At 38.4% G+C, this 27,331-nt stretch overlaps 1 protein-coding gene across 5 annotated transcripts in view; it reads right to left on the bottom strand.

Moving 5' to 3' along the window:
- The window catches only part of LOC126335298 (apoptotic chromatin condensation inducer in the nucleus-like), an 85,404-nt gene that overhangs the window by 3,497 nt on the left and 54,576 nt on the right, over window positions 1-27,331 (bottom strand). For all 5 annotated transcript variants that reach the window (XR_007564852.1, XR_007564851.1, XM_049998402.1 and 2 more), the window contains 4 exons: window positions 25,001-25,221; window positions 21,736-22,086; window positions 7,274-7,430; window positions 7,060-7,172 (listed from right to left, as the gene is read on the bottom strand). Coding sequence is in view for 3 of the 5 variants with exons in the window: in XM_049998402.1 (XP_049854359.1) it covers window positions 7,060-7,172; window positions 7,274-7,430; window positions 21,736-22,086; window positions 25,001-25,221 (842 nt within the window). In the remaining 2 variants the exon portion in view is untranslated. The remainder of the gene's footprint in view (window positions 1-7,059; window positions 7,173-7,273; window positions 7,431-21,735; window positions 22,087-25,000; window positions 25,222-27,331) is intronic.

A 27,331-nucleotide genomic window follows, 5' to 3' on the forward strand; every position in this document is an offset into this window, starting at 1 on the left:
TGAACATAACATTTGCTACGAATTAACACAGTGGTCATTGCAACGTATACTTCCCATTAATAATAGGCTATTATCACCTCAAGTGGCCTAAATGTATTAAGGCACATGAAGAAAAGTAACAAAATTATGAAAAGGATAGTTGCTACTCCCCATATAGAGGAAATGCTGAGTCGCGACTCAATCTCCACTATATGGTCAGTAGCAACTATCCTTTTCATAACACTGTTACATTCCATCCTGGATTTTCCACGTTTGATTTTGCATGAAGCAAAGTAGCCGTTTTAAAATTCATGAAACGTAATAAATGCAAAATGGCTAGAAGCGCCTTCCAAAATTGGTTGTCAATAAATTGTGAAGTGCAACTGAGATTGTATACCATGTACCGTATTTATTATAAGATGAGGCTTTTCCCAAAACAATCAGTTGAAAAACACAGGGTCGTCTTATATTCACAGATTAAACTATTGCTGCCGAGTCAAACATATTTCGGTTGTTTAATAGATTCATATAGGGGTCATTTTACATTTACTAATGAAACTTTGGCTATACTGGTGTCACATGCAGGTATATTTTGAAGAGTTTCGAAGGGTAGGTCGGGCAAATGATACTCGCACTCAAACAGCATCGTAACTTCCCTATATGCTGAAGCAATTGATACAGTATTGACGTAGCTCGAACAACCACGTGACATTTTATTCGCAGTGCAAGGAATACACAAGAAACTATGAACTACCCACCACAACAATCTACTGCTCTGCTTAAAATTTGAAAATTTTGTGAAACACTAGAGGAAATAGCATCAAATCCTATGATCTTATAAACTGTCATTGTATTTGAACAGGCTTTCAATAAAAGTTCTCATACATGTGTGGATATCATATCCAAACATTTATGATGCTTTTTCAGCAAAGGGAATCTACAGTGCGTACTTTGGCTTTTTATGAACATTTGCCATGTTTAAACTGCAGTTTGCCTTAATTTAAAATTAGACAAATACACAACAACAGTATGCTTTTCTGCAAGATATAGTAAAAGTTTACATAGGGGTCAGTGGCGTACTTAACGTCTTTCCTGCAGCACTGCTGTCAACGCTGACTGAGGTATGATGGGAATGAAAGGAGGAGTGTACGCTGTTGGTTCTACACAGACGATGGGCAGGCAACATGTTTGTAAGCAAGAAACACTGTATCATTTTCACATAAGGATAAAAGTGAAATGTGACATGTATTTGGCAAAAAAACAGCTGTGTCCTCCGGCTCCACTGTAACCACAACCTCAGAAATCACAGCCAAATATTTGCGAGAACAATGATATATATAAATTTCACAGCAGTAGTGGCACTTTGGACGACTGGATTAGTAAGCAAAATAGGTTGTGAAGATAAAAATTAATGTACACTATGTCTTTTGTTTATTTTATTTCTCCTTGCATTACAAAAATGAAGGCAATCAATAATTGATCTGAGTTTAGAATAAGTATAATGCTAACGCTTTAGGCAGGTATGCACATCAAAAAAAGTTTTCAGCACCCCGGTTCCCAGTACTCCTGATGATAAGATGTTGACTGTGGATGTCTTATCATAGACGCAGTCCCTTTGACTGTTCAGAGATGTCATTCAACCAATCCAAAGATGTAAACAACCATGCAGGAGCAGCACCTATTAGACGGAGGGGGTCCGACAACCAATCCGTCCCAGTCATTCTATCAGGAAGGAGGTACACAGCTCATGTTGTCTGTAGTTCAACCATGCCTAGACGGTTCGATTGTGTCCACATTTCTACTTTGTACCAGGAAGGGCTCTCAACAAGGGAAGTGTCCAGGCATCTCGAAGTGATGTTGTTCGGACATGGAGGAGATACAGAGCGACAGAAACTGTTGATGACATGCCTCGCTCAGGCCACCCAAGGACTACTACTGCAGTGGATAACCATTACCTACGCATTATGGCTTGAAGGAACCCTGACAGCAATGCCACCATGTTGAATAAGGCTTTTTGTGGAGCCATAGGACATCGTGTTATGACTCAAACTATGCACAATAGGCTGCATGATGCGCAACTTCACTCCCGATGTAAATGGCGAGGTCCATCTTTGCAACCACGACACACAGCAGTGCGGTACAGATGGGCTCAACAACATGCCAAATGGACTGCTCAGGATTGACAGTTCTCTTCACCGATGAGTGTCGCATCTGCCTTCAACCAGACAATAGTCAGAGATGTGTTCCGAGGCAACTTTGTCAGGGTGAACGCCTTAGACACAATTTCCAGTATGTACAGCAAGGTAGAGGTTCCCTGTTGTTTTGAGGTAGATTATGTGGGGCCGACATATGCCGCTGGTGGTCATGGAAAGTGCCGTAACGGCTGTACGATATGTGAATCCCATCCTCCGACCGATAGTGCAACCTATCTTCTGCTTATTTTCCCTTACACTGTCACTACTGGCAGGGCTCTCCGATATTGGAATAGCACCGCAGCGTTGGATGTAATGGGAAAGTCCTGTACCATAGGAGATATTATAGATCTTATAATTAAATGTTTCCCTGAGACATTTCGGTCTCTTCACGATAATGATCGAAGCAGAAGAGGGAAAGGCACTCAACTTGGGTAGTTCATGCAACAATGTTGACCATTGTACTGCAGTGGTGTAACGGTTAGCATTTCTGCCTAGCAAGTAAGAAGACCCGGGTTCGAATCCCGGCCGCAGCACAAATTTTAATTCATTTCTTATGCTTCGATCATTGTGCCTGGGATAGAATGAAAAGGGCTGTTTATGAATAGTGTGACCCACCAACCACTCTTGAGGGATCTATGCCAAATCGCGTTTGAGGAAAGGGACAATCTGGACCAACAGTGCCTTGATGAACTTATGGATCGTATGCCACGACGAATACAGGGATGCATTAATGCAAGAGGACGTGCAACCGGGTATTATAACAATCTGGGCCACCACCTCAGAAGGTCTCACTGTATGATGATACAACATGCAATGTATGGTTTTCATGAGCAATAAAAAGGACGGAAATGATGTTTATGTTTATGTCTCTTTCAAATTTTCTGTACAGGTTCCGGAACTCTCGGAACTGAAGTGATGCCAAACTTTTTTTGATGTGTGCACTTTGTCAATAAAACAGTTCGTAATCTTGATTAGTCAAAACATGACGGTAATAAATTTTTCCCTAGGAGCCTCTTAAAAAAAAGGGGGTTGTCTTATACTCAGGTCCATCATATACTAAGGTAAATGCGGTACTAAATTGTGAGACTGTAGTGCCCTCTTCTATCAAATGGAGGAAAAGTTTTTCACTGTATGTGAAATGAACTCTAATGAGGTTTTGGTCAACACATGCTATTCTGAAGATATTGTATAAAATAATTTAAGAGAGTTTGAGTTACCAGTTTTCAGTAGGTTGGATTCAATTTTTAAATATCTAGTGTTGAGGAATATCCTTTAGGAAATGACTAGCATAAGAAATCCAAATTCAGTTAGCAACAAATTTGGTGAAATAAGGAATTTACTGTACACCACTGTGTAGCACAACATTTGCGTGGAAGTATACAGTCGAAGATTTTAATTTCTATGATTTAGAATGTTTAGTGACAAACAACTCTGTGCACAGTTTTTTTGCATAATATTTTCCAAACATATACAGAAACCAATATTTATGTTTATGTTACTATGCAGCTCTGTATCATCATGCTGGTAATTTTCTTTTATAAAGTAAAAACACTTGAGACATCAAATATGAATTTAAATCTTCCCTCTAAAAAAACTGACTCACTTTTTCTATCCCTCTCTCTCTCTCTCTCTCTAAACGTTTACATTGTAATAACACACACTTTATTGGGGGAGGGGGGGGGGGGGGGGAAGAGCCAAGAACTTGGGTATGACCAACTGAAATCCAAGCTGGAACATCTTAACTTTTTGTTAAAGAACAATGTCTGACAATAAAGCAGCTGTCAGCACTACTACTTACCAGAGGCACAACCTCCAGACAATTAGGCCAAAACAAGTGCTCTCGATAGCCACTGGAGATAATGCATGTGCAACCAACCCTGAATCTGTAATATCTTTCTATAGTAAATTTCAAAAACTTTTATTCACTTCTTGTCGCCATTGATTATCATCCACGTTTCATTTCTTTATGTTCGAATGTTACCGGTATCTCATTTCCTTTAATTTGACGACATTGCATTATTATTTTTTTTATTAACTTCAGCTTGCAAGACCTTTTCAATAAAAAATACAGGGTGCCATTTAAAAAAGTCATACCGCTGTTCATATCTTTGTAAAAAACTATAATGAAGGCAATCATGCTGATTGATGTCCCCCTGACGGCTAAAGAACATTTGCTTGAAATTTTTTTTAATTTGCATCTGGACAAACAGTTAGTTATGGTGGTCAAGATAAATGGGACAACCTGTACAAAGCACTGTGTGAAAAACAGGCACAGCTTCTACTAGGCTAAAAATTTCATCACTGAAAACTAAACCTACGAAACTACACTCATTCTCCCAACCTCATTCATGGTCACCCGACAAGCACATTATCTGACATCCATTAAGGTTTTGTAAAATCCCTGAAATGTATTAAAACTGTTATGAAAACACACGTAATGCAGAATAAGAGCTAAAATAACTAGATGGAGATGTGACTGGCTGACCATCTTAAAAAAAAGGGGGGGGGGGGGGGAGGGGAGGGGCCACACACAGGAGTGTCCCCTCGCTTCCTTATATTTACCTGTCCTTTGAGAAGGAACATTCATCGGTAAATAAAACATTGGAAAGAAGTTTGGGTTAGTGAGGATTTGCTGTTGTGCCCACTGACAGAACTGTGTCTTGCTACAGAAGGACTTCACCCCGCCTGCGTGGCTGGAAGAAGATACAACATGGCCTAGTTCTGGACTTAACTAGATGCAGTTTATTGCCATCAGTTCCAGCCGCACTTCTTCCCATTGACACACGATTCTGTACCTCAACAGCGATGTGATAGCATGCTCCGATTTCAATTGCATTGAAATCGGAGCTTCCATTTGGGAGCTACGATGCCACTGACAGACACACACGTTAAACTTTTAACACCCCAAGTTTGCACCAGACATTAAAAGGAGAAGGAACTGCATAGTTGTGCCTTATCTGTTCAATTTTTCTAAAATTATCATTTGCTTGCGCAAAAAAGGCCACATGAAAAATATCCATATATTTTAAATATTGCCAATAACTGACACGAAGAACAGCACAAGCAACCTAGAAATAATGTGAAACAGTAGTTTTCCTGTCAGAGTGAAGGGCAACTTGAAAACATTAAATTAAAGAGACGTCAGAGAAACAATTCTGACTGTTCCACAGATTCCATGAATTTTTCTCCTGGTATTAGAAACATTCTCTGATGACAAATATTTATTTTTAGGTGTTTTTTTGTTTTACAGTAATACTACTATGAAATAGTGTACAAGTAGTTTTAGTTCAATTTATGTGATGTGATGAAATGATTAAACAAATGACACAATAAATCCTGATATATTTTCTGGGGAAAAGACGGGCATTAAGGAAGGACACACTACACAATATATCCATGATGCAAGCACAACTAGGACAAACCAAAGAAAAAATACTCTGTACACAAGACCTATTTTCCCATACAATTCAATTCACAGATCAATCAACGTAAATTACATTAGGAGAAAATGAGGATAATTCAACATAAAGGCTTATTTTATTTTTAACAGCTTAAACTGGAACAAATGTACAAACTGAATGTAATAAATAGACATTAAAGATGTTGATACATAATGTACCACATGATTAAAATGCCACAAAGTGTATTTCTGGTATATCATGTTTATACATTACCTGATCCTAAACAACCAGACACCTATTATTGGACATTAATGTGGGTTATGTCCCTCCTTCACTTCTAACACCTGGAACTCTGCTGGGGACACTTTCAGCGAAGTTCCGGAATGTCTGTGGAGGAATGGAAGCCCATTCTTCCTCAAGGGTGCAAACCACAGAAGGCAGTGATGCTAGACACTTGGGTCTGGAGCAAAGTGGTTGGTACTCTGTGCAGGCCAGTCATTTCAGGACTGCAGGGCACACTGTCACGCTGATGCTATCAGCCATTGTTTCTGAACAGTTTCACTACCATACGCAGTACACAATGCTGTCAAATGTTTTCATTTGCTTCTGCATTTAGGATTTTCTTAAGCATAACAGGGATCCACACATTAACCATGAAAAATAACCCCATTCTGTAACTCCACCTCACCCATACTTCGTTGCTGACATTACACAATGGCAGGTATTTGGCAAACCTGAACCATTCAACCAGGTTGTCACACAGTATAGTGCGATTCATCACTCCAAATAACGTTTTTTCCAGCGATCCACTGTTCAATGACATTAATCTTTACATCGCATCAGTGTCGCTTAATGCTGACTACAGAAATGTGTGACTTATGAGGAGCTGCTCGGCCAATGGGCATTTATTTAACTGTGGTTGTTCCTTCATGTTCCACTTCACTTCATAATCACATCACTGTCGGTAAACTTAGGCAATTTTAGAAGAGTTTAAATGTTACTAACAGACCTGTTACTCGGGTGACTCACAATGACTACTCAAAGCTCATCATTGAACTCTCCTGGCTGACCCCTTTTGCCGTTACTTCTTCTCTACTGACAACACAATACTGCCTGCCAATTTTTATACTGGTGGGCCTGCCTCAAGACAGCTAATGGTCAATTCCACATTACATAGGGATGTCCGGATATTTCTGATCAGATAGTGCACGTGACACTGTGGTAGGTTAGTACAACAATGTAGATTTTTGAAAAAACCAATCAACAATTACAAGCTTATTGTCGCCGACACATCACTGTGACTATGCACATGTGAGAAATCACTACGAATGGTTATTTTTGTTTTACTCTATATGAAGAATTGTGGAAGTACTGGCTGTTTCTTGCTTTTCTTAACTAACTGAAACCTCGGTTGACATTTAAAAACTATTTACCTCCAGCCCTATAAGATGATGAGGACACATTTAAAAAAAGACATTACCAACCTGTTCTGCAGTAAGAGGAAGCCAATATATACATGGTGCTGTTTTTGTCTTCCTGAACAAATCGTCCAAAAGTTTTGCTGGTGCATCATCCTCTTTTTTCTTACTTTTTCTAGCTGCAAATCATGAAAATTCAAGTTAGTTTCTACACAGTCATCCACATCACAAACTGAAATGCATAGCCTGATCCACTACATAATTAAAAAGGTCAATCTACCAGATATATCAGAAGGAGATGTGCTCCTGCTCCTATGTGGCTTATCTTTGCGAGATTTTCGTTCTCTGTCTTTGGTTCTTTCTTCCGATCTGCTATCTCTTTCAGGAGACATTTGCCCGATCTTACCAAGATCCCACTCTCTAACAGCAGGAGGAACCTGAAATAACATTTAATGTTTATAGAGTGCTTAATAAATGAAAGATTCCACTTGTAAGTGTAAGTTTACACACACACACACACACACACACACACACACACACACACACAACAGCAAATAAGCTATACGTGGCTTCAGATTTGCCAAAATTTACGTCTAGCCTGAGTGTCCAGGTCTAGAACACAAAATTTTAAGATACTATAATGAAATAGAAGTTACAAAAATGGATCATTAAGAAAGTTTTTATTTTGGTGTATATTCGTGCGGCCGTGCGTGTAAAATTTGTCTCACTGAAGACTAACATTAACTTTTCTTATGACAGATAGTTTTCTTTTGAATAAATTTGGCAGAACACTATTAATACTGAACTAGGACTGTATCTCTGCTTTCTTAACATCAACTGGCTCATGAGCAACACTAACCATACCAATCCTAAAACGTTTCTGATGATGAGGAATGGTGTCTCTACGCTATCATAACGAAAAGAAAGGAATTGCTGAGCCCAAACAAAGCAGCAACTTCCCGTACAAAGACGGGTGCGCATCCACCTAAGATAATATTTATGCAGCTGGGGGAAACAGTGATGGTGTGGTGTACTATGAATTGCTTACCCGAACCATAACCATCACTGCTGGCATTTTACTATCAACAACTGAGATGTCTTGCAGGTGCAATCCAAGAAGGATGACTAGAGAGACTGCGTGAAGTGATGTTGCTCTACAATAAAGCTCGTCCGCATTGTGCTAGACTGACAAAAAACTGTGTACAGGAGCCAGGTTGTGAAGTCATTCTGCATCCCCCTTTTTCACCTGATTTTGCGTCCTAGATTTTCAGCTATTCCACTCTCCAGTGAACAACCTTCAAGGAACTTCCTTTCCAGATGAAAATGCATTCTGAACATGGCTCGAAGAGTTCTTCACTTAAAAACCCAATTGATTTCCACAGTCAAGGAATCTAGACTTAAGTGCCAAAGAAACTGGTATAGGTATGCGTATTCAAGTACAGACACATGTGAACTGACAGAATATGGCACTGCAGTCGGCAACACCTATATATGGTAAGTGTAGGGCGCTGTTGTTAGACTGGTTACTGCTGCTACAATTTTAAGTTATCAAGTTCTAAGTGAGTTTGAGCATCGCGTTATAGTCGTTGCACGAGTGATGGAAAACAGAAATTTTGAGGTAGTGATGAAGTGGGGAATTTACTGTACGACCATTTTTTGAGTGTACCGTGAATATCAGGAATCAGGTAAAACACCAAATCTCTGACAGTGCTGCAGCCAGAAAAAGATCCTGCAAGAATGTGACCAATGACGACTGAAGAGAATGGTTCAACATAACAGATGTGAAACCCTTCAGCAAACTGCTGCAGGTTTCAATGGTGGGCCATCAACATGTGTCAGTGTGCGAACCATTCAATGAAACATCAATATGGGCTTTGGGAGCCAAAGATCCACTCATGAACCCTTGATGACTGCATGACACAAAGCTGTACACATAGCCTGGGCCCGTCAACACAGACATTGGACTGTTGATGACTGAAAACATGTTGCCTCGTCGGACAAGTCTCGTTTCAAATTGTATCAAGCGGATGGACATGTACAGGTACAGAGACAACCTCGTGAATCCATGGACTTTGTATCTCAGCAGGGGACTGTTAAAGCTGGAGGAGGCACTGTAATGTTACACACACACACACACACACACACACACACACACACACACACACACACACACACACAAACACACACACACAGAGGCAAACTTTATTAGCAAAAATCTCGAAACGTTCATGACCCACATACTTCAAATATTTGCATAATACTCTAATAAATGCTTGGCTGGACACAGGCTACATATTATTTTAAAATACTGTATATCCACGTATAATCCATGCACCATTATTTTAAGGGGGAGGGAGGACTTTGTGTTTTATTTAAAAAAAAATACTTATGTAATGATTTTATTCACTTTTGTCATCACTAGCAGAACAATGATCGTTGTCGTCGACACCTCCCCATAGAGTGTCGTCCTTGCTTCTGTCAAGTGAAATTGTAAAACCAAATTTTTTTGAAGAATTTTTGTGCAAGTGGTAGCAGAAAGGAGTCCCAAGCACATTTCACCCAAACACAAACCTGAGACAAATCCAGCCACTTGAATTTTCCACCTGGTATGAACTTGTAGTTTCCATCAGCTCTCCATTGTGTACACTGCTGTTTAAATGCAGCTTCGAATGGTCGATTTAAACACACACATCAAGTGGTTGCAGGACAGGTGTTAGGCCTCTAGGGATAATGACCAAGTCAGTTTTCCTTTTCTGTAACTTTCTCACACTTCCTCAATTATATGTCCATGGAAACTGCCCAGGACCAACATATCATATTCGTTCAGCAGCACACCAGGGTGACATTGCCGATTGTGCATCACCCAGTCATCCACAAGATCACCGTCTATCCATCCTTTCAGATTCACTCTCACCAGTATGCCTTTCACCGATATTTACAGAGTAATTTTTTTTTCCTTTAAAGTATCATGTAAGGTGGTAGTTTTCATTCACTGACAATTACATTCACCATCACTGTACGCCTTTGATTTTCATTGCTGCCAGTTTGTATTGTGACACTGGATTTCCCTTTCCTGTTCATGGTCTTGTTAAGTGGTATCTCAAAATAGACTCGCATTTGGTTCATTTTAACAATATGTGATAATACATAGGAATTTTCACGGTACAAATTTATCATGTAGGAATGAAAATTAACTGCTTTTTCAGATAATGCCCAGCAAGCCGTTGAGTGATGGTAGTTTGCCTCTGGAAGCCTAATCCATTTTTATTGAAAGATCTTGATGGCCAGCCCCAGCTAGCTCTGAAACTCTTATGCCTATTTCTTTGGCTAAAGCCACTGCTGTAAGTTGGCAAATGTTGCTAGTCACCACTTACCTGTATTGTCGCTTCTCATCTACAAAATCACAAAGCCTATTTTTTGAGGTCTGAATGCTTCGCTTTTCGGCTGCAAAATGCTTGGTGATTACAGATTATTTCTTGATGCCATTTTTTGTTTTTTCACCCATCACTAATACAACCCCAGCTCACATCATACTACCTTCCTGTTGCATAGTTTCCAATGCTCTCTGCTTGTGTCTGTGTATGGATGTGTGTGTGTGTGTGTGTGTGTGTGTGTGTGGAGTATATACCTATCCTTTTTTCCCCCTAAAGTAAGTCTTTCCGCTCCCGGGATTGGAATGACTCCTTACCCTCTCCCTTAAAACCCACATCCTTTCATCTTTCCTTTTCCTTCCCTCTTTCCTGACGAAGCAACCGCCGGTTGCGAAAGCTCGAAATTGTGTGTGCGTGTTTTATTCATTGTGCCTATCTACCGGCGCTTTCGCGCTTGGTAAGTCTAGGAATCTTTATTTTTAATATATTTTTCCCATGTGGAAGTTTCTTATATATAATCTAAGCCGCACCTGAAATTTGAGTCTTGAAATTCAAGGGCAGAGAAAAGTTTTAGGCCGCACCTCCAGATCGAAACAAAGTTGGTCCATTGTAATATGAGAGACAATTTAGGCCGAATGAATGACGATATAGCTACAATATTTTTGTTCGAGTTGTAAGCTTAGCAGTTACACTTTACCAGGTAGCCATTGCAATGCATCAGGTGCTCCGTCCGTATTTATATGGGTACCCTTCCTTTTTCACGTGCTTTGTTTGGTTTGAATTGATTGCTTATTTTTCATTGATCTGATAAGTGCCGTTCCTTTTGTTATAGATGTTTACGTGTCACTCTAAGCTGGAAATGCACTACTGTACTGTGTCATGCATTTTTTGTTGCATTCTGATAATGAGTGTTTAGGACCAGCGGTATGCCTTGCTTTTGTGCGCGCTACCGCTGCTTTAAAAAAGAGGAATCGTCTCATTAGCGAAACAGTGGCAAGAGACTGCTATTTGTTGTTACTCTAATGCTTTCTTTGATAATGATCAACAAGAACCAAATAATAGACTGCGTATGATAGATGATGTTCTGAACGAGAGTTTAGCGAAAATTTTTCTCTGATAATCTTTGTAGACGCCTCTAATACGTTACATTCTGCACAGAAATTAGAGTCATCTTAGATTTAAAAATATAGTCAACTGCCGTGCTTCATTTCTGACTGTACCACTATTAGGCATAAGGATAATACGAATATAAACATGACATGATATGTATATTCTTCCGTGTTTGCTGTTGTCTCACTCTAGTTTTGTAGTTTATTAGGTAGACAGGATTTAAATGAGATAGCAGCTAACACGAAAGAATACAAGGCAAAATGTTTATATTAGTATAATTCTTATGGTGAAGAGAATACTGCATGTGATTCACAAATCATAAAAATTCCTATTAGCAACCATCTCTTCTCACAGGTAGGAAAAAATTCAGAACGTAGAGTTGGCCAGATTGACAAACATCCCAAACAGTCTTGTCAGTCAGATTTTCGTAGTACATTGAAATGCTGCTACTTTCGAAGATGAATAATACAGAATTTGTATCTACTTCGTTTGGTAATGTATGAAAATGCAGTGGTCGAAACTCGGGGCGGAGAAAAAATCTCGTCTTCTAATTTTTTTTAAAATTTATTTACTGACGCAGAGGTTTTGGCACCAGTATTTATCTTTGTGCCTGCAAAGCATGCCTGTGTAGCGCTACATATCTTCGACAGCAGAAGTTAGTTGTGGCGGCACCTACAGATATTTTTCAGAACTTCCGCTTACTTTGCACTTGATTCTAAGCTGCAGGCGGTTTTTTGGATTACAAAAACCAGAAAAAAAGTGCGGCTTAGATTCGAGTAAATACGGTACTTTTTCAGTCAGTTTTAACTACAATAGAACGTCAAATCACACAGGTCATGTTACCCATCATCTCGGATGTTCATGAAACTTTGCTTATACTTATAACATAAGAATTTGGGCAGAATCTTTTTTGCTCTCAGGCTACAACTTTTTTTATATATATATATCCAAATTTAAATGTGATATTCTGATAACTGGGCTCTGCAAGAATGTCAATGCAAAATGGAAATTCTCAGCATAAATGGCCATAATTCAGGTGTTTATGAAGCTTTTGATTTGGAATTTTTTTCGTAATGTAAGAGATGCACATAGTTAACAGACATTTAATTATTTAAGCAGTAAAGTTACACACACACACACACACACACACACACACACACACACACACACACACACACACACACACACACACACACACACACAAAAAAAAAAAAAAAAAAAAAAAAAAAAAAAAAAAAAAAAAAAAAAAAAAGTGTGTGTGTAACTTTCCAATTTCCGCAAAAGTACAGACACATTCAAAAATACTATAATCACAGTTTTCCAGTTTTCCAACCTGGTGGGAAAGTCTTAAAATAATCCCCAAGTCAGTACACATTGTAATAAAATAAAATTATTAATTGGTTTTCTACAAATGGACACACAAATAAACCTGAAATAGCAATACCTGACACCCACAGCTACAATAGTCTATGCAAAATTTCTCGACACACTTAATGTAGTTTGAGGAGGGGGGGGGGGGGGGGGGATTTTTTTTACAAACATAAATGCCGCAACTGAAGCTTGTTATTATTACTTTTGTCTGAAGTAAAGCAATGAAAATAACAACAGAAAGTATCTTATTTTCAACACATCACTGTCATATTTCCCCAGATGTCACAAAGATGAAAAAATTAACGCCTATTCTTGAATTATAGGAATATAGAAAATCAACTTAAGCTGTTGTGGTACAAACAAAAATTATAGAAAAAGCCCTCTGAGTTTTGATAGATACTGGATGATCATTTAACATATATCCCATCATTGTCCAGAAAATCATTCAAATCAGATTATGAACACTGACAACCTATAGTAAGGCTGCCTCATGAAAGTAACGGGCCCAAAGTTATAAATTTCATTGAAACATTTTCATTACACGGGTTAATTTTATTTAGGGTGTCAAATTACAATCTTAAAACAATGATTATTCAGCCACACTAATGTTAATTTAAAATGAACACGTTCAGCAGTGAAGATCCTGAAACTATCAATGAAACTTCTTAAGAGCATCACTGTTTTTAATCCATTGTGACAAATTATATTCTATTAAAGTAATACATTCTGCCTAATAATGTTGATTCAGGTACACCAATAGCACATAAAATGCTTTTCAAAGGCACAAAACAAGTCTTCCTTCTTAGGCCAAAAGAATGACACTGCTGGTCCATGTGGGTGGAGAAAAAAGTAGTTAAACATCATCTTCCTCACAACCATTTCTGACTAAGGCATGTCCATTGTGGGCATTTACATTGAATGAAAAAACGAAGGAGGACTTTTCAGAAGAAGTTAATTTTCTAATCCCTAAAGAATCACAAGAAAATGGTTTGTAATGGTGAAAATTCGTGGTACCAGGTATTGTGCAGATTGTTGAAAATCTCTTCGAGGTTCTTGTGAAGGAAATATACATCGACTTTCCCTTAGAGGTGAAAAAAACATTTGTCAATATTAGCTTTGCAGAAATTGTAAACAGCAGACGCACATGTTATTTGTGCATCATCTGCTAGTCGAAAACTAGCTCTTCTCAATATATGTTTCATAGTTTTTCCCAAACCATTGTACATGGATTTACCGTGGCTAGTAGCAAAAAAGTAATGCTCAGCATCAATTGAAAAATCGTTTGTGTGCTCAAATTTTTAAAGCTTTTTATATTTTTATACTGAGCAGGGCATCCATCAGCAAAATAATCCACTTCCTTCACTTGTGGGTAATGCTCTGCCAGTCACTTAACCATTTCTTTCTGGACATCATTTACAAATTCTACATCCTGTTCCATATCATCACTTATAAAGCAGTGGTTCACCATTACCAATTTACTTTCTTCATTTACCACAAATACACACAGGTGGGATTTACAGCTGATTCTTGTCCAGTGGTAATTCTGAAAGAAATTGAGAATTACAAAACTGTAGTTTTCAGCAAAGTCCATTAACAGAATTGCTTTTTCCAGAGTTAAGACTTTCTTTCAGTTTTTTCAAAGATGTTGACTGACACTTAGATGTAAACGAGTGTGGTTTAAGTGCCTGTAATTTTGTTACCAACAAGTCTACGTATTATTCACCAACAGCTGCAGACTGCTTTGCTAATACTGCTCGATGACCTGTGTTTATCCACTGGCTGAACTCAATTTCATCATCAGTATCTTTGTAAGCTAATTTCTGTTTTAATAGTTCTGACAGCCCGTCGACAATGGGACAATTATCACAGTGAATAAGCATGCAGTCATAGTTTTCAGAGTCATGTACAAGAAACTTTATACGTTCTTTGTATGTTTCTTCCATGTGTTTCGCATCCAAAAGCAGTTTTACGTTTTGGTGGATACTACCTACCTACCTACCTACACACACACACACACACACACACACACACACACACACACACACACACACACACCAAACTGAATGAGTGCCAGCAGCAGCAGCTAAAATACACTTCAGTTTTAGGGAAAAACCATTTAGAGAGACCTATGTTAACGTTTGGTTTCTCCCATTTAAAACCAGAGTACAGTTCGTGACAATCTTTACCACCACATCACGAAGAACTTTCCTGCTTTTTGATTTAAAAATGGATAAAATACCCATTTCTGTTTTCAGTTTCCTTGCACGTTGAACAACAACTCAATAACATTTGATTTTGAATTACATTTTCTTTTGACCAAGAGGGTGAAGCTAAAGTTAAAATTTGAATTTTTTCAGGAACTCTCACACTAGCTGCTTTTCCTTTCATCAACAATATCTCAGCATCAAAATCTTTAGCTTTCTTAACAATTTCATCATTAGTTTTTGTTTCTCTACAGTCAGAATCTTCAATACTGCAATCTAATGCCCAATACACTTTCCTTTCCAAAACATGCTTCACTTTTTCTAGCTTACTTTTGTCATATGAAGCCTTGCTGTGATTTGAAATGGAGTGAAGTTTTAAAGGAAAGCACCTCAAACCATGTAAAGTGTTATCAGCATCCTCAAATGTTTTGACTTTTTAGTACTGATTCGTGAAATGTCACACCTTCGGGTTATCCGTATCACTTTCTTTTTTATCACTGATGTCAGTTTTCTGTTCGCAAATTTTACGACATGTTGTGCACAGTTTCTGGCCTCATTTTACATAGAGTCTTTTAGCACTTAATGTTTTACACAAACACAAGCAAACTGACCTCAAAGATTTTTCAACTGTTTGCCTGTGTTTTTCGAAAGGATTACAAGAAGTTCTCTAAATACTTTCAAAAATTTTAAGTAATAGTATCTGTAATGTCCACATATAGTAGCACTTTTGTGATCTCGTGGAAAGCTTATATTGGTTTGCAGTAAAATAAAATCTTGTTGCTCTTCGCTCCATTCTCTATATTTTGAAGAGTTTTTACTAAGGTATAGGTTGTCAAATGACACTTTACAACCGTGCATCAATTCACATTTTCCACTGTAATTAACTGAGTTCTATTCACTTAAAACATACTTTATACACGTGGAATGATAGGGCCCCACCACAAACAAAAAGGCAAAGAGCAACTGAGGCCGAATAGACTAACTGTTGCATGCCAGTTATTCTCAACAATGAATTTCAGCAATTGCTGCATTGTTTTCATGCATATAAAGGTTTCAAACAAGCTACTGTTGTCTAAGAACACTTTTTTAAATCACTGTGAGTAGGTGACTGGCTGAACACACAAATAATAATATGTCTTTAAAAAATTACGGAATTAGTCAAATGAAAGGAAATACATTTTCACACTTAACGTTAACTTGTCTGGCTAGAATGAGTTATACTTTTTAGATATGCAAATTTGATACCCTTGCACCTGAGCCAGTGAGTGGGCGAACTTACTTAAAATGACCATTTCCATCACAGCAAAATGTATTTTGATTTCAGGTGTGTGTGTGTGTGTGTGTGTGTGTGTGTGTCAATTAGCAAAAGACCCATCAAAATTTTTATTTTATTAAAAAGCTTACAATCTAGGGGATTATTTAAGACCAAAATTAGCTTCCCAGCAGGTTGGAGAAATGAGATATAAGCATTTTGCCACATGCTCGCAATTTTGCTGAAATCACAAACTGACATACTTTAATATTTTTTTCAAAACTTTCTTTGTAACTTTACTACTTCAAATAACCCAGTACTGTTAACATTATGCCTTAACTACTGGGAAAAAAAGGAAAAAATCCCCCAAAATCAAAAGCTTTATAAACACCCCCGTTATGGGCATTAATGTAGATAAGTACCACTTTGCATTGACATTATTGCAGAGCCGCCCCATTATCAGAATATCCCTACATTAAAAATTCAATTAAATTTAAAATAAAGTTGTAGTCCGAGACTGAAAAGATTTTGCAGATGTTCCTATGTTCCAGTATAAGCAAATGTGCAAAGTTTTGTGAAAATATGAGATAGAAGGTTACAAATCCTTGAGTTATTGTGTGTTTTGACAGGGAATGACCCGAAAGTAGTTCTTATGACTCATTGTCTTACGACTAGAATATGACTACAGAAAATCATCCTAAACATTGCAGTCCTACCATTTCACAAATTAAAACTTCGCAAAATACTGTCATGGAAGCGGTTTTCATCACAGATCCAGAAGCTGGAGACCTCTTTGTCATATACTGTATACAAAATGATACCAACCACTTTCCCATTCACTTTCAAGCAGCTTCAACTGCCAATCAAGGTTTTACTTGCAGTTATAATAAACAAGGTCTCAAGGTTAGAGAGAGGTGGAAGTGAAGAAGGCGGGGGAGGAAACAAATACAGAGGGGGGAAAGGAGGAGATGGACAGAAAGGAAGGGAGGAAGAAATGTGGAGGGAGAGGGGGGGGGGGGGGGAAAGAGAGAGAGAGAGAGAGAGAGAGAGAGAGAGAGAGAGAGAGAGAGAGAGAGAGAGAGAGAGAGAGAGAGACAGAGTGTGTGTGTGTGGGGGGGGGGGGGGAGGGAAGAGACAAATTTGATAAGGAAGTAAGGCAACATTAACAAATTCATTATATAAGGATTAAATTGATCTTGACAGTAGTCTAGCGAGAGCACCCATAGATAGTGGCCCTGTGTATGTGAGGTGTGCTTACTTGTGTGAATACGAAAGGGGGTTTCTTTTCTTATGAAGGCTTTGGCCACAGGCTTAATGTGTAACAGTCTTTTTGTTGTGCCTGTTTGCAAATTGTGTCACCTTTACAGTGAATAGCAATCTATCCTTCCCATAATTGCTGATAAATATTTCTGCTTCGTGTGCAGAATGTCTGACTATGTAAAACATAAAACATTTTTGAGGTTATAATTTCTGTAATTAATGGTTCAAGTGCACTTGTATGCAAAACTTCACGACACAAGTAACTTTTGCACGATGTGTCACTGCCAGCATTGTTGGTAAGTGGTGGATGGTAATTGTTGCATGTGGACATGCTGCAATACATCTTCCAAGCGCATCGCAATGCAAACGTGCTTGATGAGATTCCAGTTGGGGGAACAGACAGACCAGACCATTCACCGAATATTCTCTCGTACCAAGAGCTCCTCCAATCTGTGCAGCTTGATACGGTCACACTATGACATCCACATAAATGAAGTCAGGGCCATATACACCCGACACAATGCACATCGGGAAGGAGTACAAGGTAACAACAACACTGATTGGTAAGATGACTGTGTTCCAAGATTTGGAGGACAGTATGTTCTTGCAACATTACACCTCCCCACACAACACCTGGACCAACAAAATCAAGTTTGACAATGTTCCTAGGGGCATAATATGCTCCCAACTCTCAATGTATAAGGTTCCGTAACAGTGTTCCTGTACTACACCCAACTTCCATAATGCATACATGAACTGCAGATCTGGACAACTGTTTCTGAGTGGTGCAGGACTACTTTATCAACTATTCAGCACATCACAACTCATTTATCGTATTTATAATAGGTTGTTGTTCACTGGGCAGATATTACAATTGTTGTTGTGGTCTTCAGTCCTAAGACTGGTTTGATGCAGCTCTCCTTGCTAATCTATCCTGTGCAAACTTAGTGTATTCATCTCTTGGTCTCCCTCTACGATTTTTACCCTTCACACTGCCCTCCAATGCTAAATTTGTGATCCCTTGATGGCTCAGGACATGTCCTACCAACCGATCCCTTCTTCTAGTCAAGTTGTGCCACAAACTTCTCTTCTCCCCAATCCTATTCAATACCTCCTCATTACTTACGTGATCTACCCACCTAATCTTCAACATTCTTCTGTAGCACCACATTTCAAAAGCTTCTATTCTCTTCTTGTCCAAACTATTTATAGTCCATGTTTCACTTCCATACATGGCTACACTCCATACAAATACTTTCAGAAACGACTTCCTGACACTTAAATCCATACTTGATGTTAACAAATTTCTCTTGTTCAGAAACGCTTTCCTTGCCATTGCCAGGCTTTTTATATTCTCTCTACTTCGACCATCATCAGTTATTTTGCTCCCCAAATAGCAAAACTCCTTTACTACTTTAAGGGTCTCATTTCCTAATCTAATTCCCTCAGCATCACCTGATTTAATTAGACTACATTCCATTATCCTTGTTTTGCTTTTGTTGATGTTCATCTTATACCCTCCTTTCAAGACACTGTCCATTCCTTTCAACTGCTCTTCCAAGTCCTTTGCCGTCTCTGACAGAATTACAATGTCTCACTCCCTTCCTAACCACTGCTTCCCTTTCATGCCCCTCGACTCTTATTAACTGCCATCTGGTTTCTGTACAAATTGTAAATAGCCTTTCGCTCCCTGTATTTTACCCCTGCCACCTTTAAAATTTGAAAGAGAGTATTCCAGTCAACATTGTCAAAAGCTTTCTCTAAGTCTACAAATGCTAGAGACATAGGTTTGCCTTTCCTTAACCTTCCTTCTAAAATAAGTCGTAAGGTCAGTATTGCCTCGCGTGTTCCAACATTTCTACGAAATCCAAACTCATCTTCCCCGAGGTCAGCTTCTACCAGTTTTTCCATTCGTCTGTAAATAATTCGCGTTAGTATTTTGCAGCTGTGACCTATTAAACTGATAGCTCGGTAATTTTCACATCTGTCAACACCTGCTTTCTTTGGGATTGGAATTATTATATTCTTCTTGAAGTCTGAGGGTATTTCGCCTGTCTCATACATTTTGCTCACCAGATGGTAGAGTTTTGTCAGGACTGGCTCTCCCAAGGCTGTCAGTAGTTCTAATGGAATGTTGTCTACTCCCGGGGCCTTGTTTCGACTCAGGTCTTTCAGTGCTCTGTCAAACTCTTCACGCAGTATCGCATCTCCCATTTCATCTTCATCTACATCCTCTTCCATTTCCATAATATTGCCCTCAAGTACATCGCTCTTGTATAGACCCTCTATATACTCCTTCCACGTTTCTGCTTTCCCCTCTTTGCTTAAAACTGGGTTTCCATCTGAGCTCTTGAGATTCATACAAGTGGCTCTCTTTTCTCCAAAGGTCTCTTTAATTTTCCTGTAGGCTGTATCTATCTTACCCCAAGTGAGATAAGCCTCTACATCCTTACATTTGTCCTCTAGCCATGCCTGCTTAGCCATATTGCACTTCCTGTTGATCTCATTTTTGAAACGTTTGTATACCTTTTTGCCTGCTTCATTTACTGCATTTTTACATTTTCTCCTTTCATCAACTAAATTCAATATTTCTTCTGTTACCCAAGGATTTCTACTAGCCCACGTCTTTTTACCTACTTGATCCTTTGCTACCTTCACTACTTCATCCCTCAGAGCTACCCATTCTTCTTCTACTGTATTTCTTTCCCCCATTCCTGTCAATTGTTCCCTTATGCTCTCCCTGAAACACTGTACAACCTCTGGTTCTTTCAGTTTATCCAGGTCATATCTCCTTAAGTTCCCTCCTTTTTGCAGTTTCTTCAGTTTTAATGTACAGTTGTGGTCAGAGTCCACATCTGCCCCTGGAAATGTGCCACAATTTAAAACCTGGTTCCTAAATCTCTGTCTTACCATTATATAATCTATCTGATACCTTTTAGTATCTCCAGGATTCTTCCATGTATACAACCTTCTTTTACGATTCTTGAACCAAGTGTTAGCTATAATTAAGTTATGCTCTGTGCAAAACTCTACCAGACGGCTTCCTCTTTCATTTCTTAGCCTCAATCCATATTCACCTACTATGTTTCCTTCTCTCCCTTTTCCCACTGTCGAATTCCAGTCACCCATGACTATCAAATTTTCATCTCCCTTCACTACCTGAATAATTTCTTTTATCTCATCATACATTTCTTCAATTTCTTCGTCATCTGCAGAGCTAGTTGGCATATAAACTTGTACTACTGTAGTAGGTGTGGGCTTCGTATCTATCTTGGCCACAATAATGCGTTCACCATGCTGTTTGTACTAGCTTACCCGCATTCCTATTTTCCTATTCATTATTAAACCTACCCCTGCATTGCTGTTATTTGATTTTGTATTTATAACCCCGTATTCACCTGACCAGAAGTCTTGTTCCTCCTGCCACCGAACTTCACTAATTCCCACTATATCTAACTTTAACCTATCCATTTCCCTTTTTCAATTTTCTAACCTAACTGCCCGATTAAGGGATCTGATAATTCCACGCTCCGATCAGTAGAATGCCAGTTTTCTCTCTCTTGATAATGATGTCCTCCTGAGTAGTCCCCACCCCGAGATCCAAATGGGGGACTATTTTACCTCCGGAATATTTTACCCAAGAGGGTAATCATACAGTAAAGCTGCATGCCCTCGGGAAAAATTACGGCTGTAGTTTCCCCTTGCTTTCAGCCGTTCGCAGTAACAAAACAGCAAGGCCTTTTGGTTAGTGTTACAGGGCCAGATCAGTTAATCATCCAGACTGTTGCCCCTGCAACTACTGAAAAATTAGCTCCACTAAACATGCATTGACACCTCGAAGTAGTAAGTAATTTTTGAAAATATAGTTTCCCTTAACATAAAAAATAATATTTGGAGCTTCTGCAAAAACTCAGCTGTTTCATTTTGATATAGTACCACCTTTTGGAAAGTTTTCATTGCAGAAATGAAGAAGTTTAGTGTGGACTCTGCCTTGATTAACTTGTAGAGAACTTATTAGTGAGCAAGGCATTTAAACTCAGTTTTATGGAGGTATAGGTAGTAATTTTTAAGCAGAAAAAATACATCAGCTACCTTGGTACATATAAGCAGAGTTGTTTTTAAGGTAACCGCCCCTCTTAGCATCTGTGCGGAATGAAGTTTCAAAACAACTCACCTTCTGTGTCCTCTGTTCTGGCGGTGCAGCTCCCCTTTCCTTAACTCGACCCCTGTCCCTCTCCCTATCACGTTCTCTGTCTCGTTCTTTTTCACGCTGCTGCTGAGATGCAACCCAGTTCTCAACAAGTGGAATATTTCCGCCTTGCACAGGCAGAGAGACTGGAGGCACTCTTTCCACCTGTAGCGGATCTGTCTTGCGCGCAACACTGTCAGTTTCACCCGCTGCCTTTGCTGCTTCCATATCTTCTCTTCGTCCAAAATCTACACACAACTGTTTTGGATTGGAGACAGGCCACCTTATACCATGGAGCGCATGCCGTGTCTCCCTTGCTTGGTCCTCTGTTTCGTACTATGTAACAAACAACATCTCATTAGCAAATCCAACCTTCCTCATAATTTGCAAGACACCTAAGTTCACATCTTTGTATAATTATATGATTTTGCAAATGACCTTATACAAATAATGAACTTTTTGTTGTTCAAAAATGTCACTCCCATAAATAAATAACTGACATCAAACAAATCACAATGCTAACAGAGTGTTATGATGTTTTAAAGAGTACTGAATAATCAAACACACAAAAACTGTCAAAAATTTGCTATAATATTTTATTCACCATAGCTCCTGCATTCAGAAATTTTCTCTGCAGAGTAACTGCAAGTTAGTTTGTGAACGGAAATCTTTGAGTGGCTGGCAGCAACACAGCTGAATATATAAACCTGAAACCAGTTATAATGGTGTCAAAGGGACCGACGGTTTACAGTCATTATAGACGGTGGTAGCACGAACTGTGATTTTGCTTTGTTTTTTGATAAAAATTTGCATATCTGTAAGTTTCAGGCTGCCATAGAGTAACAGTCCAAAAAGTATTTGTGGAAAGGGATTGAAGAGAAATTTTTCTGATGTTTATGCACTGCATACAGCAAGAAAATGCTAGTAAAATGTAAAAATCTTCCAATACATGAAGAAAATAGCAACTATGTAACTTATTCAATAACATCAAGCATGTTCTTGAATAATGAATGAGGCAAATGTTGAGCATGTTTAAAACTTACTGTAAGTGTTTCATAGTATAACAGACGTGAATTTGTGATGAAGCAAGCGGGGATATTTTTACTTCTCTTGTTTTGCTATCTGTCTCCTTAAAATTCATTTTTCCATGTCCGACTAATTACCATTAACATGCGTGAGTATAATCTGCATTTTCATAAAAGAGAAAGATTTGCCCTCAGTTATAAAGAATATAACACTAGATCTAATTTCGTGCTTAGTTTTATGTATGTAGGTGATTTTCTAATTTATTTTGACTATTCCTAGTTAATATCTTTCACTACCGGGTGAAAGCAGTATTTTTTTGTAACTTAAATTCTACTGCTGACTTATAAACAAATATCAATTCTATAATAATTGTAAACATTAGGAGGAACAATTAATTGTATGCTTAAAGGATCTATTTGGCTCTATTCGAAAACGTGTTAGCGAAGCCAGCTATTAATTAATTCAAAACTATTTAACAGTTTTGTCACAAGTATTGTTTGTGTAACAATATTTGTTAATTTCACAATTTAAACAAATAATTCAGCCTAACTCTTGTAGTAGAAGAAAATGCTAAAAAGAACAAATTTTTCGATGTATTCAGTTAATTTAACTTCGAACAATGTGTAGTTTTAGTACCTATTACTGCAAGGATATATAAGGGCCCAATTTTTGGTCCTGAGACAGTCAGTCCATGGCCGACTTTCAGAAAAGAAACCTGTGTTGGTTAGATCAACAACTAGGCATCATCTTAACTGTGAAATAAGTATAACACAATTATTCCATGTTTTAAAACAGTGACAGTGTCTGTTTAATACGTACCGCAATTTATTTGAAAGATTAAACTATGTTGTTAGGCTTTTTTTTCTGCTCGTAGATGTTCAACAGTAAACTATTGCAGCAGTATGTGCATGTTTGCCTACAACCTATTAATGGGGCTTATCGAAAGTTAAACAATAGTACACTGGCCATATAACTGTGTATTATTGGGGGGTTGTGAACAGTTTAAGTAAAGAACTGTGAAACAACTGTGCACCTGTCAGCTACATTATTTACAGTAGTCAGTGTCGAAATTACAAACCCCATTTTTCACCCAGTGTAGCAACACAAGTACGTCGACACCGAGGACAATCAATGAAGAAATATAGCAGGCCAATGTCACAAACTCCATTCTAGTTACTGTATTACAAACATTAATGATGAGCCCCAAAATGAAAAGGCAGTATTCTATACATAATTACACAAAGGCCTACAGTTTCTCCTGTGTTTCTCTTCAAAATTTTGTAAAAAGTGATGTACTGTACCTAATTCATTGGAAGTATCTAATACAGATAAGGACAAAACAAGAGTAATTCTACTTCTTTACTTAAAAAAAATTACCACCACTGGAATTTAATTTTTTCGTTTTCTCCATCACAGCAAGACAATTTGTATTTAATTTTTTAAGCAGTTGCTTTAACTTTAAAAATGCAATAAAGTAACATATAGTACATTATACCATTCTGCTTCAGATAATTGGTCATTTTTGTTTGCTTTTTGTATTTAAGGTGTGCAGACGCATTTCGCTTTTGATGAGTTATTTGTTTTAATACCTCATTTGAAACCAACATTCTACAGAAAACAAGATTTTGAAAATAAGCATTACATTCTTGTTAGTAATTCCCAAATATGTGACAAACAAAAATGAACATTGGATGTTATAGCCAACATATTTCTCAGAAAATGTAGTAAAAAATAATTTGTTTTATAAGGTAAGTCACAATAAGCGAGTCGTACTAAGCAACATTTAAATAGAGTGCTTACGTAGGATTTAGACAGGACATCAGATTTTGCTGTTATGGGCAATACATTGCTACAAGGGATGTCACTATGAACGGTATTGACTGTATATAAATCAGTAGTGAGCATCTGTGAGCACTAATAATCTGATGAACAATTAATCACTTTCCTAGTCCAATGACATAACATGAAATTCTAGGACACTTTCTGAGCTGCTAAATTCAATGTCAAATGCTTTATCGCTATCTATGTTTGAACACACTATGTACTAGTGGCAATAAACAACCATAATTAGGCTGACACTCTGGAGGTCACTTGTACACACTACTCTCAGCAAACAACAAATGCAAACAGAATTTAAATCCTTTAATGTTTGCAAAACTGCCCACTTAAAGCAAGAAAGATGAGAACACTAATGAGATTAGGCATCAAAGGAACACAATATTACCTGCACAAAACATTTTGATTTAATTTTATCAATCCAGAAGCCATCTTCAACAATAGTGCCAGTCCTTGCAAGCAATTCCTTCAGTTGGTGAACTGTGAAAGGCCGTACCAAATTGGTTATAAACAATATGTCAGACACCTTGTTTTTTGGAGGACTGGGGGAACGTTGCAAGGTCCGGGCATCATCAGACACAATTGAGATCTTCCTCACAGCGAATCTATCTGAAAAAAACGTAACCAGTGCTGTACTAATCTTCAGATATAATAAAAAGGGCATCCACAGCAAAAAGGTGGAAGACAGACAGGAAAATAGTCATCCTCTAAACAAATGGTTCATTAGTAGCAGACAAACAAACAGGCACCAAAAATCACAACATGTTGCCTGCTCTCCATAGGAATGCCAGCTTTCATTTCTGGGACAACTGCAATGATTCTATCGATTCTAATGACTCTGTTAGTTTGCGTGTAACTTTTCCATCATCATCCCATTATGCCCGTACTTAAAATTCATTAATACAATTTTATAAAATCAAATAATTGAATGCAAGAGGAAATGTGATTTTTCTTAGAAGTAAATTTGTAGTTCAGTGGTCATCCAATAAATGGAATCATTTGAAGGAAACAAAATTATTTGGACACAACACGACTGTTATTAACAGAAATCTAAATCAAATATACTTGATAAGGAGTAAAATCAAAATTTTCGATGGGCATTTACTACTACTACTACTACTACTACTACTACTACTACTACTACACTAGACTCGATAATCCGGCCATTTCTGGCACATATGGGTGTCGGATTAGAGGAACTGCCTGATTATTGAGTGTCTGAAATTTATTTTATTCATTTATTTTGTTTTTATTTATTTTGAAGGGGATATAGTGTACTGTACTTTATTAAACCGAAGGATACAATTTTAAAACACAGAGGATATACTTTATTAAGGCCAAAAATACAATGATTTTCAAAGAAAACTTTGTCCTTGAGTGAATAATTTTTAACTGTCGCAATGATGACACATGACGGTAGCTTGCTTTATAACGCAACCACTTTACAAGCATTTCACTGGTACCGCATGTATCTGGTTGTTGCATAATGTACCCCGCCAGGAAGACCTCTGCAACTTCAGCACCAACAGTGTGAGAAATCTTCATGCTCTCTCCTCCTGCATCCTCTTCTTCATCACTTTAATCATTACTTTCTTGCATGCTTTTCATTATTTCTTCATATGTTAAAAATTGGTCCGTATCACAGTTTTCTTCATTTGGCCACTTAGTAACATCTTCATCAATTTCTCCTCCTCCTCCTTGAAGGTTGTGGAACATGTCAGTTAACAAAGTAATTGATAATACTGAACTGACTGGCTAATCGCTGTCACTCACTACTGGATCCAACTTGGCATCAATGCATGGCCACAATTTTCTCCAGCTCTTCATTACGGTAGCACTCTCCACTTTATCCCATTTGAGGAGGATTTCCTCTGATGCCGCTGGTAAATGCAGTACCAGATTTGGTCGTGACTGGGTGCAGTGTCACTAATCTCAATCAGTGCTGATTCGAGCTCCAACGTGGAGAACGAGAAGTTGTAGGCCTCAGAACTGTTGGATCTGAAGTCCAACTTTCCCCCCTCTGCACTTGCACAATAGCAACGAAATGCCGGATCCTGACTTGTATTGGCAGTAGTATGCGCAAAATGTTCGGCCAGCGTCTGAGCAATGTCTCTGGTGTTGTTTGGAGGTACCCTGTTTCAGCACTACTGCTATCAGTAAATGGCTGCATTTAGCAGAAATCCTCCGGATGGATTCTCATACTTAGAATAAGTGGAATGATTGATGGAGTCCAGGAACGCTTTCCATGATCTTTTCTTACTCTCCCTAAATGAGATGTCGAGCCTTGGCCCTCATGACTCTAAAGGCCCTAAGGTTGTCTGCTGACAATCGGTATTTAAAATGTTGAAGAGCCGCGCGCCTTTCCTGGGTCACGTAATGGTACTCACCTCTTCACCTAGGTACTGGTCGCCTTCTAAGATGACCTGAGGACTGTGGGATGGAGAGGTCAGCGGAACAATGGATCACTTGTGTGATGCACTCCACCCATCCTTGGATGCTGTCATAGTGTTCAAACACAGCCAGTTGGCTGAAATGTGTCCAGTTAGCCCCACTGACCATCCATTTTGAAGGCTTAACTTCAGGTGGTGAGCCATTTAGTAGTGAAGGCGGATTGGGAAGTGGTTACTGGAGAGAAGGTTATCAATGACCTCCCACTGAACAGTCAGCAAGGGTGGAAGAACGGCTGAGAATGATCCAGTAGCAGTAGAGAAATGTGTAC

This window comes from Schistocerca gregaria, chromosome 2 (assembly GCF_023897955.1).
Source record: "Schistocerca gregaria isolate iqSchGreg1 chromosome 2, iqSchGreg1.2, whole genome shotgun sequence".
NCBI lineage: Eukaryota > Metazoa > Arthropoda > Insecta > Orthoptera > Acrididae > Schistocerca > Schistocerca gregaria.